Here is a 19,451-nt window from a genome sequence, read left to right on the forward strand (position 1 = left end):
TCTGTATGGAGGAGTGGGCCAAAATCCCTGCTGCAGTGTGTGCAAACTTGGTCAAGAACTACAGGAAACGTCTGACCTCTCTAATTGCAAACAAGGGTTTCTGTACCAAATATTAACAGAAGATGTTCTAATCACCAAGTGATGGAATTTGGCACTCAGTATTTTAATAAAGAGCCTGAAACACACAGGCTGGAGCAGCCAGAGCTCAAACCAATAACCTTCTGATTGATAGAAAAGCTGCTCAGCCACTACATTTTAAATTAATGTCAAGTAGACTCCATTACTTTCACATTAATCCTTTTGCTTGGGGTAAGTGAAGCTAACTGAATCTTCCAAAGCTCTTCAATAGTATACACACACAGAATATAATACAGAATACTGACAATACAATAAACTCACCTGTTGCAATGCCATCAAAAAGCGAGAGCACCTTTATTGGCCTGCGCTGATCAGCAGGAATTGAAGGGTAAACTCTGTGAGGCTCCTGTGATTAAAAAATAAATTCAAGTAACTATTTAGGATAAATAATGGCATAAGCATACATATTTAACTTAAACTCCTTTGACTGGCAGAGCTTCAGTGAGTGACAAACAATTTCTCATCTTTCCAGTGAATATTATTTGATATTGAGGTGCAATGGAACATCATCATCATCATCATCATCTGATTATTAAAAAACTTCAAAGAACAATACAGACTGCTCCTATCAGGTAATTAAAGGTGAAAGTACACCCATTATAATAAACAGGTGCTCTTAATAGTTTTATTAAATATTTGACAATATTTTCTGCTTCAGCCTCTGACGGGGACGGTCACATTCTATCTCCTCCCTGCCCTCCCTATCTTTCCTGCTTGCTGTGAGAGCGTCTCTTGCACACTGTTCGAATAGAATAAGATTGAGAGCAATATGGATTTGGCAAACTGGGCCTTCCAAGACCATTGATCGAATTTTTTCCACTATGAGATCTGAGAAAGGGGAGCCTGCGTGTCCGAGTGGAACAGACCCGGTTGGATACGTCATCGACTCTTGGAGCTCGTGGAGACCTGTGTGCTTCTTCTCGGCCCTCGAGGTGGAAGATGTGGAAGACGCTTAACTATTTGGCTATCTGGTAGCGGTATCTTTCTGTTTGGGCTCGGAGGATACCTGATTTACCGAGAATCGAAGAAAACCTGGATTGGCAGTTCGACATCTGCAGAGGCTGCCGACCCAGGTGGATGGGCTGACCAGAACCGTACAGACTCAGACTCAAAGCCTGATGAACCTGAGCCGTAGACTTGGGGAGTAGCAGGTGAGAGGGGTTCGATCTGGAGATAAGGTACGGTTCTGCACAGTGAGGACGGTAACTAATGAATTTGGATTATTGGATTTATTGAATGGTTTCCCAGTGAGACTGAAGGCTGCTGAAAAAAAAACAAGCAGCCTGTTCCAAAACAACATCTGCATTATCAGAATTCGGCTCCCTAGCCGGCCTTGGCTGGCAATCATATCTCTCCAGAACTATGCGTGACGGCCGCCCTCCCCCTCAGCCCTCTCTGTGATTTGTGAAGCTGGATCTGGTGTACCAAGGCCGCTGATGAACTTCCATCACTATCAGCAAACTGTTTGGCTAGGAGCTGGCATCTGGGCTCCACAATGCCCCCACCCTCTCGTCTCCGTCTGCATCCCCTCCTGACCCTGACCCTACCCACCATACTGCTATCCCGGCTTTATATGTGCAATATGCTTTATGCTGAGGTGTTTTTTGGAACCTCGTAAGGTGTTCTTTATGAACACAGTATGAGATGATTTTTTTGAACCTAACTATCCCAGTGTATCTCTTTCTGTCTTTCTGCTAAAGGTAGCGCCGTTGAGAAAACGGCTGCATGACCTCAGACATCTGTCCCCCCTGTCTGTGTTATGTTTATGCTTGTTTTGGATGGATGTTCTGTTAACTGCAATTTCCCCATTTGTGGGACTAATAAAAGCATTCTTGATTGATTCTTGAAAACTATGCTTATACACAGCCAAAGGCAACAGTCAAACAGCAAATAATTGCCCCCTTTCCTCTCCCACTTCTTGCATACAATAATGACCAAGTACTCAGAGGTAAGAAACTCTCCAAGTAAAGATAATTTGGACTTATATATTTCTTGTAAAATTAATTTTACCTTCAGGCAAAATCCCCCAAAATGGCAACACGTCTGACCTTTAACTATCAACTAAAAACCTGCAATGTGTTGTCAGCTTGCAATTATTAGTTTTTTTTTTTTTGCATTTTTGCAGCGGAGAGACAGGAAATGGGGGAAGATACAGAGGAAGCGACGTGGGCAAATTGGTGACAGGCCGGGACTCGAACCTGCACCACCCACACCGCGGCATATGTATGTGGTTGCCGGCTTCACCACTAAGCCACTCGGGCGCCACAATTATGAGTTCTTGATGGAAAAATCTGCCACAGAAGTCAGGATTTCAAAAAAGAATACCACCAACAAAAAAAAAAAAAACAACAACAACAACAAAAAAAACCCTATTTTGAATCATATCACAAAGGCAGACAACACAAATCACAAGCTCATTTTCATTCAAGAGAGTCATCCTCCAACCTGGAGTAAAAGCGTAGGGTGCTATGTGCAGCTGGCTAAAAAATGCCAGTTTTTTTCCTTTTGTAAATTTTTTCCCCAACTAATTTAACATCACCTCACTCTAAAATGAAGAAAAACATGATTGTCTGATGATGAAAATCAGGCAGCTTCCTCATCAGAACAAAACATGGCATGGATTTCTAATTAAAGCCAAGAACAGCACGTACAAACTCCATGGCGCTGTTGTTGGCAAAGAAGTCTTGGACCTTCACACTCCAGTCTGGCCTGAGTTTGAGGTTTCCTTTACACGCTGACGGCTGGCATATGAAGCAGCTCCACGGGTCGATATCTTTCTGCTTATCAAAGGTGTCTGGGCCCACCAGGATGTTCAGACAGTCCTTACAGTAACATCTGGGAGAGACAAAACAAACAAAAACATGAATGACAAATTAAAATTACATGTAGAGGGGAAAAAAAAAAAGAAGAAGAATGAGGAATAATGTTATCAGATGAAAAAAAGTGGGACCAAATTTATTATCATTTCCAAAATTTACATTCAGGCATGAATATAGATGACAAACTATACACTGGTGCAGTCCTCTATAAAGTCAGAGTTTGTCATCCTCACTATGTTTCCTCAAATATTTGGTTAAGCTTTTTATATAACAAAATGTTTTTAACAATCCAAACTCACTGTGAGAAACTATAAATATCAATAGGTTTGCTTATGAGACAAAACCTGGGCAGTTTTTACCTGCAGCAGCTGGGGTTGCCACAAAGAATGACCTCCAAACCTGCACAGCATATAGTGCAGTACGACTGGTAGCCGTCGTCATCGTAGCGGTACAGTGTTTCGTGAAGTTTTCCCTGCGAAGAGAAGGTCGTTTTCAGAGTTTAATGGAGGCCATCTTTTAGTCAGTGGCTAAACATTTACACACCAGGCTGTGAGAGAGTAACAGAGGAGACAGAGATGGATCTTTGCGTTATTAGATACCTTGCATTTAGACAAAGACCACCTTCAAACAATGGGTGCTGGACGTCAATCTCACATGATCCACAAGACAAACAAAATCTGGGAAAAAAGAAAGTTGTGTTCAGATTAACAGTTATGAATCAAATTTCTTCCACTTTAAAACACACACAGGCCAACACCCCCCCCCCCCCCCCCCCCCCCCCCCCAACTTACCTTCAATTGTTTTGCCCTTTTCTTTGACTCCTTCTGTTATTTTTTCTGTAATGAAAAATACCAGCCATAACAACGATAGTAACAAAATCTATCACTTCCTTTAGAAGTTCCCGCAAAAATTTCTCTGCAAATGCATACAAATAATAAAAAACAATGCGTACCTTTGTTATAGACTATGATGGGAGCATTTGCCTTATTTTTAAAAACATATTTTCTTTTCGCTGGAGGCGGGATGTCGGACAGAGTCGAATCAGAGGAATGACCATGTGCAGAGGAATCTTCAAGAGGCAGGAAACAAAGAATTGAAATAAATTTAATGTTTTTAGGGACACATCAACAAGAAGAAAGAATTCTGAATAAAACATGGTGATGTAGAGAGAAAGAGGGTTTTTGTGAAAATAGACATACCAGCTGGTATGAATCCATCAGGTCCTGTAGGCAGAAATCCCTCAAAAGCCCAGTCCAACATCAGCTTTAGCTCTTTTTCTTCATTACCTTCAGCCTCAGCAAAAGATTTCCCACACCTCTCACCTGCCAACTGCAGATTACACGTCATCAAAATCTGAAGTATGGTACAGCTATGTTAAACAAGATCGGGTTACAGACCAGCTTGATGCTAAGACACATGAAACACATGGTCTCTCTGATGTTTAATGTTTAATATATTATTCTGCTCTTAACCCCATAATATTAATTGATCTGAACGAGTCAAGCGAAGGAAAAAAAAAAAAAAGACATCATTTGAAAGTGCATAATCACACAATTTAAACACTAAACATTTTTAAGATGACACCATAGCAGCAATAATTCCTCACTTTGTAACAAGTTTGATTATACAGTAAAACTATTTATTTATTTTTACATCTATAGGGACACATATCTGAGTGAAGCAAACACAAGCCTTTAGCGTTTTGAAGGTCGGGGTGCTACATGACTTTTCACAGAACAAGCTCGATCACTGTTTTTTGCATTTAGCAAATACTGTGATTTCAATAGTCAAACCATGATTTTGACTGATGCACTCAAACCGTGATTTCAATATGTAACCATTTATACTTGCATTTGCTGCCATCTTTTCCTAACGCCCCAGTCACACAGGCCAAGAGACCAAATGCCGACACCAACTGGTGTCCAACCACTGGTCACTACGTAAAAATGAGTATTCCCTCAGTGGTTGGTGAAGGGATGCAGGAGGTTGCTTACTGTCACTAATATACAGTGCCACCTTGCGATTGCTCTTGTTGCTGGCAGATTGCTGCAGTGGTCCATAGTTTGTATGGAAAATGTCAGCTTGTCTGCAAACACTCTCCAACTACAGTACCAGTCAAAAGTTTGGACACACCCATTCTATGTGCTAAGCAAAGTTGGAGAAACTGAAGAGTGCAACACAAACCGGAAACAAAGGCAGTTCGCTTTCAAGGTAGAAGCTGCATCTTTTGAAATGTGTTTGTTTCAGCAGTAAAGGTACAACTTTTGCACTTTTTCAAGTTTTACTACTGCTCTGTGGTTAGTTAGGGAGTGTTTGCAGACATGTCAGCATCATCCATACAAACTACAGGTGCCTGTGACAATCTGCTCGTGTCCAAAGTAATCACAAGGAGATTTTTGGTGCAACACCTACTTTGTGACCAATTTCACCCAGCAACAACCAGCAATCACTCGCCAGCTGGTCAGGGAATACATACTGTTGTGTCTCAGTTGCCAAGGGTTTACTGACTGGTCTCTAGGCCTGTGTGATTGATATCTTAATGATAGCTGTCACATCTCAAAAAAATTCACAGCTCTGGAATATGAACGGAAGATGTCAAACAGGAAACATCACAATTTTCTACAGAACATCTTTTGGATGATTAAAGCAATGTTCCTCTGAGCCACTGGAAAGGTACCATGTTCCCCTACTAACATATCACAGAGGCATGTAAAGATGGGCTTGCTTGCAGACCTGTGCCTCAAGGTCAAAACACCAAAATGCATAAGTACTATATTTTTAGCTTTAGCTATTCCATTTTTAGAACTACATGACTTTAATTTAGCACCACAAATGAATATAATATGAAGCAAAATGGAACATGAAAGACACCACAAAATATGATGTAGTACAAAATATTTAGACTACCTCAAGTATTTGGTAGATAGCTTTCTTATAGACGGGCAAGCTGGCAAAGGAATTTTTGCAGAAGCACTTAGTGAAGGCAGTAAACGACATAAGACCCTCAGTATGCACCTGCAACAGAAGAAAAAGAAAACATTAAAAAAATAAATCAGTGAATTGGTTCTGTATCTGCAAAGTTAAAGGATGGAAAATTGTCACTGCAAGATGTCAACAAATTGCTTCAGTGGAGTTCTGTTTTCTTTCCCCTACCAATTCAAGTGCATAATCCTAGCTATGGTGGCTGCTATAGAACTAACATGTTTTAGTCAGCCAAGAGAGATAACATTTGAATACTATCAACACTTAGCAATCAATCAGGAAATAGATATGGTCAATTAAATATTTTACAGTGTTTTATGTTTTTAACCCCAAATCTCCTCAAAAACTGGTCACCTTTCATCTGTTATTACCCAGATAGCAAAGTGACTCCGGACCAGATCTGCCCTGGAGACTGTCAGTCCACTGTTTACCTCAGCTGTTAATGCCGAGTGAGAAGCGTCCACCTTTATTTACTCTGGAAGAGGATGTACAATTTTGTGAACGGAGTCCGATACGAGTTTTTGAGTCAGTGAAGCGCACTTCTGACCGATGGCAGCAATACTGAAGTGAGCTGTTGAGGATATCCTGAACTTTCCTGTCAGTAAGTGCTGTTGTTTTTGACACTGTTAGCCTCTGTTAGTCTGCATTAGTGACATTGTCTTTGAACATGATGTAACATATTCGGACTCTGAGGCTTAGTAAACAAACTCTCATATGATGTGAGAATGTAATCAAACTGTTTATCAGAGGGAAAGTGTGATTTTTAGGATACTTGAACCTAAGATTAGCTGGCATAATGTTAGCTTATAACCAGCTGTTGTTGTTTAGCCAGCTCGTCAGCTGTCCGGAGACAGAAGGGTTGCATAAGTTATGGCAACAATATTGGGAATAAAATAAGTATGTTTATGCACGTTTTTGTGTGTTAGACCCCTAACTTCAGTTCAGGAGATGAGGCTTGAGCTGAGGAGGAAAAGGATGACAGTTTATTACAATTATTACGATAGTTATAATGCCTCATATCTTGCATCTGAAGGTGCAGACACAAACTGAAATGTCCCCCCAAGGCACACAAACGCCTATGACTTCTCTTCTCGTCACTTTTGGCGCACTACGTATGTGGTTGGTCTCTAGCCACATACATAAAACACGATTAGTCGGAAGGGAGATTTCCCCCTGGCCACTGTATTCAAATATAGTGACTTCCACAAACTGCCACCTGCTCCTGTGCATTTTTAATGGATTAATTATAAGTTTCTGAGAAAATTTGTTCGTAGGCATAATTACTCACTAATCTGTGCATATTTATAAGTACAGTATCTGTTTTCTATTAAATAACCTAAAAAAAAAAAAAAAAAAAATACAGACTGTACCTTTAAGCAAATAATGGTCAAAGCTAACAATCGTGCACTGTACTTCTAACCTCTGAGAACATCCCGTCTCCGAACCACTCCACTCTCCGCATACCCACAGGAGCACACTTGGTTTTCCACGGCACCACCATCCCAGGCCACCAGGAAAAACCTTTAATCTTCCCCCACACCAGCTCTCCTGCAAGAAACCCTTTACCATCCTGCAGCAAAAAACAAGAAGAAATGCAGATTCACACTCACATTCACACTTCTAAACAGACACAGATGCTTTCCGTGATTCATGGTCTGACCAACTGTGAATACTTAATTACTTTGTATTTATTTATTTATTTTTAATAAACAGCAGTAACATTACCTGGTAGGCTGGTCTACGTCGTGCTCTAGTTGGTGTTTGTTTATTGGGTGTTGCTTCTTCCGACTGAAAAATCAACCACATTTAGAACAGAAAGTCAAAGTCATCAAAAGCTAATAAATATTTTAGATGATGACCTGTGTCTCTTTTCCCCTTTAAAGATGACAACTGTAATCATATCTGAATGGCATTTATGGAAGAACATGTTAAAAATCAAGAAGCTAAAGAGCTACAAGTGTTAAAATCCATTCATTCGTCTTGTTCTATGAGGCATAATACACTGTGATATGACTAATATGAAAAATTGAGTCTCTCTTTTGCTGTAATTTAAAGGAAAGCTTTCAAACTGAATTTGCCATCTTGTGGTCATTCCACCTTTGCCTTGTCTCTAATCTGACCCCAACAGGCAAACAAAACGAATGATGAATCTGAATGAAGTTAGATGTGAGACTGGATTGTGATCAGTTTCTCTCTCAATAATTTCTCTGTCAATTTTGTTAAAAATGCAACTTTATTTTTTTTTTTCCACAAAAGAGTACTTTCCAAAATCAGCAGATACTGATTAAGCCTAGTTTCACTGTCAGTTATTAGGACAAGCAAGTACCATAGTACTGCATCAGAGAATTTTTTTTCTAAACGTATTAGAAACGTTTTTTTTTTTTATCAAATAATACTGTTTTACATCCAGTTGTCCAGCTGTTCACTGATAAACACTAATTACACTTAACTTATTGTTGTATATGAACGAGGTTAACCAGGAGTCCGCACTCTCCCACTAGTATATCCCACATTACTTCATCTTTATGCTGAGAGGTAAGGCTCAGATGGTCTGGACATGTGCAGAAGTGGGACAGTGGATATACTAGATAAAAGATGCTGAATATGGAGCTGCCAGCCAGAAGGGAAAGAGGTAGATCACAGAGGAGATTCATGGATGTAATGAAGGATATGCAGAGGGCTGGTGTGACAGAAGAGAATGCTAGGGAAGGGTAAGATGGAGGCAGATGATCCACTGTGGCAACCCCTAAAAAAAGCTGATGAAAGAAGAAAACTTTATGGGAAGTAAACTTTCAGGTGTCCCGCTCTTGTCTCAGCATCAGCAGTGTGTCTACACAGAAGTAATGAAAACTGCATTCACGCAGCTCTACTGTGCCCACTGCGCACCAGGACAAGCAGAAACTGTTTAATAATGAAATGAATTGAATTCAAATCTATTTATTTGAAGAACAAAGTTGGGAAAATAAGGCCAATCATGGATATATATCAATAAAAGCAAGGTAAGCAGGGCTTCACAAGTTAAATCTAAAAACAGGTATCTACTGAAGTGACACTAAAGGGGAAGTGATCAATTTATTATTATCTCAGAATAGTGTCTATCCCATACTCATACTGCCCATTTGAAACCATCCTGTAACCTACTCCCATCTTGTGGTCACAGTTGGCTATTGTCTCTGGAAACTAGATTCAATCTGCCATTTTCATGGGCATGTCCCGTTTTCTGTTGTCAAAGGCCCATGCTTCGATAGCAGAGAGGGAAAGAAGCATTTTTTTGCAAGTTTTGACATGCACATTGTAGGCAAGCTTGGCAGTGGACCCACAGGAAGACAAGCGTGCAAGTCAAACTGCCTTGTAATGCACAGATTTGTGAGGAAACTGAACATTTAAGAGGTAGCAGCAACTAAGCAAGCAAATTAAACTAAGAAACGTGTAAAAAACTTTTTAACTTCTTCAGCATGATAGCAAGGAAGACATTTACAATTCAGATTAGGAGACGATCAACTCCTTTTCAAACCTTTTTTATTCAACATCATCAATATCGAGTTTCACTAAATTATGAGTCAGTATTTTTGTAAATGTAAGACCTTTTGTTATTTTTAAAAGGGCCTTTTAGAGAAGAACTGAATTCAAGGCAGATAACCTGTAAATCTTTTTCAGCAGTTATCTATTCCTAATGTTACAGTGCTGATGTAGTTTTGCTGAACCAGATTACTGTTTTAATAGTTTAACTTAAAATTCAGCTATATAAAGTATTTATAGTGTGTGGTGTTTTATTACTTTTGTAAAAATAAAATCAGGACCCTCGAAGGTTGTAGGCTTGTTTTTTTTTTTTTTTTTTTTTTTTTTTATTCTACCAGCATTTTATGGCCCAGTGGTATTTTGGTAGTATACTCGAGTATACCTACCACATCATCTTGGGACCCCAGACCATTTTTGCTGTCCTTATCAAGATCTATGGATTTGGCCCAGATGTTAGTACCAGCCTGATACAATGACCGGGCCTTTGGCTTCTGGCGCAAGCTGCTCTCCCAGCCAAAACCTCCCCTAATGGTCCCCTGAGAGACAGCACACGCTCATTACACACTCAAATAACATGCACATGCAATACAATGTTAAACAAAATACACACACACACACGCACACACGCCTTTACATAGGTAAACTCCACCTCATCTTCTTCATCACAGAAACTATGAAAAGCAACATGGTGTTAGTACATGAGAGGGATTTAAAGGAGAAATGTAAAAATAAAAAGTTTGTGTGTTCTTCTGTTTTCAGCCATTATGTTATTTTTTTAAACTTTACATATTTTACACTTTAAAGGCCATACATCTAAAATGTTTTTTGATGAAGCAGTAGATCAGAAAGTACAAGATGAAAAGCAGAAGATGAAAAGATAGAGAAAGAAAAAAAATTCTATTACCTCTTTCCATGAGGCACCATTCACTTCAAGTATGTTTTCAAATCCATCATCTGGCTCTTTGGAAACAGACAGTATTATATTATTTTTTTCACAAGTGCATTGCATGAACTATCGATCTGCAAAATAAACATGTCTGATATTTTAAAACAGTGTAAATATTGCAGATCTAACTTTGAAGTTGTTTTTCTTTACCTTTTATTTTTGTAAGGTGGACAGCACACGGTTTCACTTTTACATTAATGCCATTCTGACCTAGAAAATGAGCAGGTAGAGTTATATATGCAATCACTTCCGCTCAACTTCTTTTAAGTTTAAATCAAGGATTCTCAAAGCGGCAGAAGAAAAAAAAAAACATCAACCTTTCTAGTGTTTGGTGGTGTTTCTTTTTTCAGCCCTTAGTTAGGCGGCATTTCTTGACACCAGCTATTTTTGTAAATGTTAGAAAGGTCTAATCTGCTATGATACCAGAAGAGAAAAGTTCAAATTAAAGAGAAGTCCTCTTTTTTTGTTCTCAGCTTCTTTAACATTACATGAAGTATGATGAGGAAATTATGGTTCAGCTTTGGCAGTCTGGACTGCGTGTCTAACTGTGCTTGTTGTCAGATAGAGACAGTGTTGGAAATATGTGGTATAACCAGATTGTTGGGTATTCCTGTTTGTGCTGTTGTTGGTCTACCAGCTAACTGCAGAGAAGCGTGACATAACATACAAAGAGCTAAAGTGAAACTGAATGGCCACTGCAGCTACTGTCTGATTCCCGATGAACTCCCAGCATCATCCATACAGAGCAACATGGTTTTTGGATTTTTAGAGGTATGCAAACGAACATACTTGCATTGGTTGAAAACCCCTCTCTGTCGTAATACCACAAATTAATTATAAGTAGTAAACGTTCAGTAGTACCCCCCCCCCCCCCCCTTCCCAAGTTATCAAGAGCTACATCCAATCATTCTGATCATATAATGAAAGGTGATTTTATTTTCACGAGGTTATCACAAAAAACAAATTAAAGCTGCAAGCGGTGATGATAAGTCCCTCGCACCCAGGCGGACGTCGGCCTATAGCACAGTTGAACTGTGCTGCATTTGAAGGTTGCTCCTGTAATGCCACACTTCCATTAGTACCTACTCAGCACAGCTCGACTTGACATGGTTTGTAGGCATTTGCATTAGTACCTGGTACCAGGTATTTTTTTTTTTAATACCCACTCAACCGTGGTTCCAAGTGATCCAAAAATGTGACGCAGAAGAACAGCATGCCACTGACTGGCCAGTGAGTGTTGTCACTAGTTGAGTCAAGAGAGTGACTCCTTCACCAGAATCAGCCGCGCCATTTTAAAAACCCGACAGCAAGAAAATGGAGGCATGCAAAGCACCAGTTGAATGCCCAGACCGGCAGTTTGCAGCAGTAGTTTTGCAACAAGAGAGCCACCTGAAATGTGCACACAGGATACATATTTTAACCCTATACTGCAGGCGACTGCCACTGAAGCACCTGTTACCTGCCCCTGCTAGCTGTGAAGAGCTGGTTAACACAGAGGCTGAGGTGGCTGATCAAAGGAACTTTGAATTACTGTAATTACATGACCATTTGTCCTATTGGAAAAATTCAAACGGGTTTCTGAAAGCTGAGAAACTACACTTCACACCCAACATAGGGTTATTATGGTCATTGTTGCCAGAAGTACGCAAACGGCTGCACTTTTGAAGTACACTGAGTCGATTACGACATGTTCGGCGGTATAGGGTTAATACAATGGTAGCCTTCATCCATTAAAACATTGTACGGGGGACTTATGCATGATGATGGTAAACTGGCCTTAGCTATGTTAGCTTGCCTCTATCTCATCCACTGTTGTGTTGTGTTTTTAGTTGCATACAATTACACCAAGAGACTACTGCCCGCGTTGCTATATTGACTCCACCCACATTGAGGTGATACTCAATGGCAATGGAAACCAAACAAGACTGTGGCGAGTTGTGCCAAGTCGAGTCGACCTGCGCTGAATAGGTACTGATGGAAAAGTGACATAAGGGGGGTCACGTTGTCAGGATTCAGGTTGTTGTGGTGTGGGTGCGGTGTTTTCCTTGTAGGCTGGGTGGCTGGGTCTCCTCCTCTGCAGGGCGGAGCTGGAGGTTGTTCCCTCGGTGACCATCACACCTGGTGCTCATCAGTAATTCTACCAGCTTTTAAGGACCAGCTCGAGCCTCCAGTCTCCGCCAGAGTGTTCGCCTTTCAGTGAGGTAACTAGCCTCCAGCCTTATCTCGCTACGTTTTGGATTTGTGTCATGTTTTGAGTTTCATGTGCCTTTTTTTCATCACGCGTAGTTTCTTGCATTCTTGCTTCAGGTCAACTACTTCCTTCGTGGATTGCCCAGCCCCCAGCCTGCCTCCCTGCCTGCCTGCCCTCCTGGACATTTTGGATCAACAACCACTACCAGTCTTCCTCAACATCAAGTTCTTTAGACTGAACTCACCAAATATCATGCTGTAGGAGGAGTTAGTTAAAGCATAAGACCTGAAAATGGAACAAAATGACTGAAAAGAGACCCAAAATCAGAGCGTTGCTACAGCAACACCATTTAACAGCTGGTTAACACCACTCAGCAATTTTGGTCAAAATGGGTTGAATGCCCTAAGAGTTCACAAGGCCTGAAAATGGCGAAAAATGTCGCAAAAATGACACATTAAATTCAACATTTATTGTGTCCAACGAAACTCACCAGTGTCACAATTTAGATTCACCCATGCCTGTAAGTTTACACTGCCCAAATATGAAGTTCAGCCCCTTAAAACCCTAGGAGGAGTTTGAGAAAGTATGAGGGCTGGAAATAGCCAAAATAATTAATTCAAAATGGTAGGCTTCCTGTTGGGTGTAGGGCATGGTTCCAAGAGAATTTTTTGTGCTTCTTGAAATTTTACATATGTGTACCAAATTTCATAGGTGTATGTAAAAACACAGCAGTGGGGCTCAAATTAAAGGTGGTGCTATAGAGTCATTTTTGAAGGGCCATGCCTGACACCATTAAAATATGTAAATTTTCACCAGACCTGACGCGTGCACAAAATTTCATGAATTTTTGACCATGGTTAGGCCCTCAAAAAACCAATTCATTTGCCCGAATAATAAAAATAAGAAATGGATTAGATACAATAGAGCCTTTGCACTCTCAGTGCTTGGGACCTAATCAGCTGGAAATTTACTGCACTATTTTTTCTTACCTCTCGTGCGAATTTGGCGGTCCTTGCTGTTGATGCTGTCAGAGAGGGCCTCAAATGTGGCATCCAACTCGCTTTCTGTTAAGGCGTCACTCTCAGAAAGGACTCCACCATTGTCATTCTCTAAGGCCTTAAAGACAACATACATAAACTGAAAACAAGAAGCACTCCAAGAGTATAAACATCCACCAAGGCAGCTCACTCAATATTTATATTTACTTTTAAGGGAATAGCATTGTAGTGCAGTAAAAACAAGACAAAGGGTAGCATGACGGATGTTTAGTTTGATTTCAAAAACATTGTGTAGTAGTAGGTAATGGATTGATTTTTAAATAACTGGATATTAATCCCTTGAATTTATCATATACTATACTACAGTATATTTCAAACTACCTAGGCAGCTCATTCTCTTTCTCTTAACAATACTTTCTTTAAAGATATAACACTTTTTGAGGTCAATCTGAAAGACAGGTAGATGTGAAATGTTAAAGTGAGATCAGAGGTCAAATATGACAGGATATTTGGTTGCAACCTATAATGTGTTATATTTAGAATCCCCAAATACCAGTATAATTTCCTAAACGCTGCCAATAGAAACAAATATAGTAGGATTTTAAGAATTTGTTTTAAAGCTAAAGGACATTTTATGAAAGTTTGAACTTACTTGATCATGAAGAAGAGATCAGAGGTCCAAAGTAACGTGATCTTTAGAATCCCCATATATCATTGTCTATATGCCTAATTGCTATCATTACAAACAACGGCAATAAGTTTTAAATAGCTCTATATAGCATTATCACTTCAACCTTGAGATCAATCTATTTATCTTGAAGGAGAGATCAGAGGTCAAATGATGCATGCTACTTAAATCTTTATATGGTACTTTGTAGACGTTGACACACCACACTTTAAAGAATCGTAGTTTCTAAGTCATAAGGCTTTTTTTTTGTCAGTTTTCAACCAATAAATCATTAAGCTGACCTTGAAGACCTTGGTGGACCTACATTTTCTTCTGTTTAGACCATTTTGAGCCTGTTTCCCTCTTGACTTTGGCTGAAGTGGTCATCCATTTGAAGCCCACTAGGCACTGCCTATACATTATTCCCACCCATCTATTCAAAGGAGCCTTTGACACTATCAGGTCAAGTGTGCTTTTAGGTTATTTTTTTGAGTGCTTTTAGACTTAAAGGCTGCATTTGATATCATAGCATTCTACTCTCTAGACTGGAGAGCTGTGTGGGTGTGGAAGGAACTTCTCTTGAATGATTTGAATCTTATTTAACAGGCAAAAGCTTTTCCATCATCAGCTGCTCCCCTGATGTGGGGTCCCACAAGGTTCCATTCTTGGTTCAGTATTCTTCACTTTACATGCTCCCATTGGGATCAATTTAAAAAACAAACAAACAAAAAGAAAACTTAATTTAATTTCACTATTATGCAAGTGACTCACAAATCTATCTACCCTCTCAAAAAGAAAACAAAAACCCCCTTTGAAAGCTAAACTTCCTCAACCTGAATGACCAAAAAAAAAAAAAAAAAAAAAAAAAAAAAAAAAAAAGACCTCCTGAGCCTCACTCCTCATTTAAAAGGTGATCTTGCTCTTTGGAAAATTACAAAAACACAAACAAATAAATGCTGTTGTTAGAGCTAGTTTTTTCAAGCTAAGGGCCCTTGCAAAGATAAAGCCCTTTCTCTCCTTTGCTAACTTCAAGAAGGTAGTTCACGCCTTCATTTCCTCCAAGCTTGATTATTACAATAGCCTTTATTTGGGCAACAGTCAGGCTCTGCTTTACTGTCTGCAACTTCTCTGAGCAGCTGCTCGATTTGTGGCACATACAAGCGAGACCATATTTTCATATTATTGTTTTGGCTTCTCTGCATTGGCTCCCATTGGTTTTAGAATTATTTTTAAAGATTTTATTATTTGTTTTTATGTCATTAAATTGGTTAGCACCTTTTTACCATTCTGATCTTTTAACTATGCACACTGCCAAAAGATGACTGAGGTCAGCTGACCAGATGCTTCTGGTTGTAGCAGGATGCAGATTAAAGCACAGGAGAACACACCTTTGCTGTAGCTGCCCTTAAACTTTGGAACAGTCTGCACCTTCAAAGTCAGGACCTCATCAACACTCAACATCTTCAAAGCCTGTTTGAAAATGAATTTTCATTCTTTGGCATTTGGCATCTTTATTCTTTTAAACCAGACTGAGTCTTGACATTTGTTTTTCTTCTGTCTATCTCTAGAGTTGTTTTTTATTGTTTTATTATTGATTTTATTGTTCTTTTACTTTTAGTTGTACTGCACTTTGGTAAATGCTTGTTGTTTTTAAATGTACCTATAAATAATTTGACTTGAAACTCAATTCAGCTAATTGCATCTGCTACATTGTTCCTTCTATCACTACTCAGAGCTCTTAACCATAGGTGATCCAGCTCAGCTCTCCCTTCACCACAACAGTGTGATACAACAACTGCATTACTGCAGCGGTGCACCAGTACTGTGGGTGCAGCACCAATGCCCCATTTAGTCTCTTTTCCCTCACTGTGAACAAGATCTGAAGATAGCTGAACTCCTCGCTTGAGGTACCAACTCTCACCCTGAATCTAGAGGGAGCGAGCCACCAGTTTTTCCTTAAGTATTGGTGTTGTTTTTTGTTAAATTCTTACTTGCTGTGCAGTATTTCAGTTAACATCTGTTGTGTAAATGTGCTACATATGAATAAACTGAACTGACTAAACATTCACATACCTGAGTAAAAATCTGCTGCGTTTCAAGCGGAGGACATGGTAAAGACAAAAGGATCAAAAGAAGCTTCCTGAAGACTGAGGCTGGCTTGGTTTGAGTCAGTAGGCTGGTGTGCTTCTCCAGTGAACCCACAGCTGCGTTGTCCTTTGCTTCCACCTCGCTCTCTCTCTCCTGAGCATTCTGATACTCGAGGAATTCAGTTGTGAGCTGTTTGACTTCCTCAGGAGAGTTGCAGATTCCCAGCTTGGTGCCCAGCTCCCCAACCATTTCCCCTGTCATTTTCAGCCTGCTCTGTGGGTTCAGCAGCTGAGCAATGCTCTTCAGCACTGAGTCATTTAAAGGCAGCTCCTCTGCGATACAATCTGTAAGTGCAATGTAAAATGACAACACCTGCTCCTGTAACAGTGGCAGTGCCTCAGCAGCCTCAGATGTTTTCAGAAAGTCTTCTACAGTTTTTTCACCCAGACTGAGCTCAGAGCTTGGAAGGTGGAAGCTCTTGTTCTTAAGGATTTGGACATCACGTTCCTTGAGGAAGCGAGCAGCAGCCTCGGGGCTCAGGAAGTAGGAAGTGTAAATGGAAAGCAGGCTATTAGCTTCATCTAGGATAAGCTGCCTATCAGCACCAGAAGCTTCCTGAGTTTTCCTTTGAAAACGGTGCAGAGGCTCTAAGGCCTGCTCTAGGAACATAAATGTTGCCTTGACTTTGGGATCCTTCAGCTGAGAACAGATGGACTTCGCCTTCTCAATGTCTTCATTGTATGAACTGAAGAACAGTGTGAGATCAGTCCATTTTTCCAAGATTTTTGTAACCAACAGAAAAAATCTAAAGGAGCTGGCGTTGGGGTGAAATGACATGCTGTTGTTGCTGACATCAGAGCCAAAAAGGGCTTTAAGGCAGTCATTCTTGGAAGAGCAGGAGGAATAGTGTGCATGGAGGTCTACTATCAATTCTTGAGCCTGACTGGAGAGCTCTTTGATGGCAGCACGACAAGCAGCATCAGCGACTGTGTACAGGCCTCCTAAGGCTACGATGTTTGCATTGAGCTCCCTGAGCTGTGAACAGATCTGCTCTGTGGCTGCACCATTACCAGTTAAATAAACAGCAGCAAGATTATCTGTGGATAGCCCGAATTTCTTCAAGCTATCCACCACTGCTGCTGCAGACTGATCTCCTGGACCACCCCCTGACTGAAGAGCATCCAGAAATCTGATGCAGTGACTGGAGGTTTTAACATCAAAAAATCCAACAAGCAACACAGAGACAGCTTCATCCTTTCCTACTGGTACCCCTCCATAAATGTATAAACAGTAAGGAGTGTTTTCACATACAGATATAATATCTTTGGGGTACTGAGATCCCAGCTTACAGTGTGCAAAATGTCTAGACCCCTGCTGACCTTTAGCAGATCCAGTGTAACAGTGATTGTAAATAAACCTGACAGCTGCATCACTGCAAGGCAGCGACTTTGTGACCTGCATGCTTTGGCTGACTCTTTTCTTCGCAGTCCTTTTCTTGTGTTTGGCTGTTTCCACGTGTCGCTTAAGTTCAATAACGCCTTTGAAAATAGTACTAAGGTCAGTGTCACAAGAGGAGCAGTAGGTATAGTGGTCACCACGAGCACTGCGGTCAGCCCAAGCAAAAATATCCTTCCACTTCTCTGTGTAAGGGAACCTTTTAGTCGTTTTGCACTTTTCTTCCATGTCTGATTCCAATTTAGATGTCTCTGGTGAAGTAACAGAACAAAAACATTACAGTAGAAGTGCTATAACTGTGGTCATTAAACCACACTGCCAAAATGAAAGCCAATATTACATTACACTTACCTGACTTAACCAAAATAGGGCTGATATCACAGCTGCCACGAGCTTTCACAGGGTCATATTCGTTATTTTTCACATTTTCCTCATAGAAACGTTTGAACCACTTCAGGAACTCAAAGTTGCTTTTAAAATCTCCTGTTATGAGCTTCTCAACCGGAATGATCTGCATCAAAACATAGAAGACATAACATTTATAAACACCAGAGGTGGCAAAAGTACTGACATTCTATACTTAAGTAGAAGTACAAGTACTTGTGTTAAAAAATGCTTTGGTAAAAGTCGAAGTACTGGTTCAACTTCTTTACTTAAGTAAAAGTACAGGCTCTGAAATGTACTCAAAATAAAGTAAAAGTAGCTCTATGGAGGACGTTTCTATCAGCTATTTTTCTGTAAAGCTAACTGAACCTCATTATATATTATAGAAATAATATAAAATAATACATGAGGATACAAATGTTATTCCAATCTAAATTTTATTTCTAATGAATGCACTCAGCTTGAATCTGTTATGTAGGACACAAACTGTGAAAGGGAATTTAAACAGCTCTGGTCTCTGTGTCCTCCATAGTAGGACACAGTGACGCAAACATGAGGATACTCAGGGGTTACAGTGGGATTCAGAAGGTGGAGGAACCCTAAGATCAGCTGTAGTGGCTTTGCATGGGAGCTATTGTGAGCTCCGGTAAATGATGTTGGTGTGCAGGCTGTGATCAGCTACCCTGCTGCTGCTGCTCTGAGGTTTACTGCTCTGTGTGGATGAACTGAATTCAAAAAGCTGTAACCCAGTATTTCACAGCTATCTGAGCTGATTTCCATCCCCTATACTGACAGCATACAGGCTGTAGAAATGTTGAATTCAGTGAATGAATCTCAGCATCAGCAGCTTTGATTCAAACTCATCTCTGCTACACTTCATGTAACTCGGACCATAAACACAGCCTCTGTGCACCAGTCCACCGCAGAGCTTTACTGTAAATACAGTACAAGAAGCTGACCTGTTTATTATGTACTAAACTGCAGTATTTTCATACAATCTTTGAATAACACAACGTCAGCATACTTCAGTTTGTTTTGCAGTCCTTACCTTTAAATCTAACCTCTCTTCTTCCTCTCCTGTCCTCTTTCTTACATTTTTCTCCATCTCTGAGTGAACTTCTCTCTCTCTCTCTCTCTCTCTCTTTTCTCTCCCTGGAAATACAGCAGCTCTTCTTTTAGCTAGCAGACACACTGTGTGACAAACTGCACACACTTTTTGTGTTTGCTGATATTTGTTGAGCATTTAGAAACACTGCATTTACCT

The 19,451-nt window shown here is 40.2% G+C and overlaps 1 protein-coding gene across 1 annotated transcript in view; it reads right to left on the bottom strand.

Annotated features, from left to right (window-relative positions):
- LOC115782896 (uncharacterized) overlaps window positions 1-19,451 on the bottom strand; it is a 35,079-nt gene that overhangs the window by 7,009 nt on the left and 8,619 nt on the right. The window contains exons 5-20 of the mRNA XM_030733394.1: window positions 18,155-18,314; window positions 16,334-18,054; window positions 13,585-13,711; window positions 10,555-10,614; window positions 10,363-10,418; window positions 9,845-9,994; window positions 7,665-7,727; window positions 7,360-7,509; window positions 5,865-5,972; window positions 4,157-4,286; window positions 3,910-4,026; window positions 3,745-3,793; window positions 3,558-3,634; window positions 3,317-3,431; window positions 2,790-2,973; window positions 400-484 (exon numbers count right to left, since the gene is read on the bottom strand). Of these exons, the coding sequence (XP_030589254.1) occupies window positions 400-484; window positions 2,790-2,973; window positions 3,317-3,431; window positions 3,558-3,634; window positions 3,745-3,793; window positions 3,910-4,026; window positions 4,157-4,286; window positions 5,865-5,972; window positions 7,360-7,509; window positions 7,665-7,727; window positions 9,845-9,994; window positions 10,363-10,418; window positions 10,555-10,614; window positions 13,585-13,711; window positions 16,334-18,054; window positions 18,155-18,314 (3,352 nt within the window). The remainder of the gene's footprint in view (window positions 1-399; window positions 485-2,789; window positions 2,974-3,316; window positions 3,432-3,557; window positions 3,635-3,744; window positions 3,794-3,909; window positions 4,027-4,156; window positions 4,287-5,864; window positions 5,973-7,359; window positions 7,510-7,664; window positions 7,728-9,844; window positions 9,995-10,362; window positions 10,419-10,554; window positions 10,615-13,584; window positions 13,712-16,333; window positions 18,055-18,154; window positions 18,315-19,451) is intronic.

Source organism: Archocentrus centrarchus, chromosome 7 (genome assembly GCF_007364275.1).
Source record: "Archocentrus centrarchus isolate MPI-CPG fArcCen1 chromosome 7, fArcCen1, whole genome shotgun sequence".
Taxonomy (NCBI): Eukaryota; Metazoa; Chordata; class Actinopteri; order Cichliformes; family Cichlidae; genus Archocentrus; species Archocentrus centrarchus.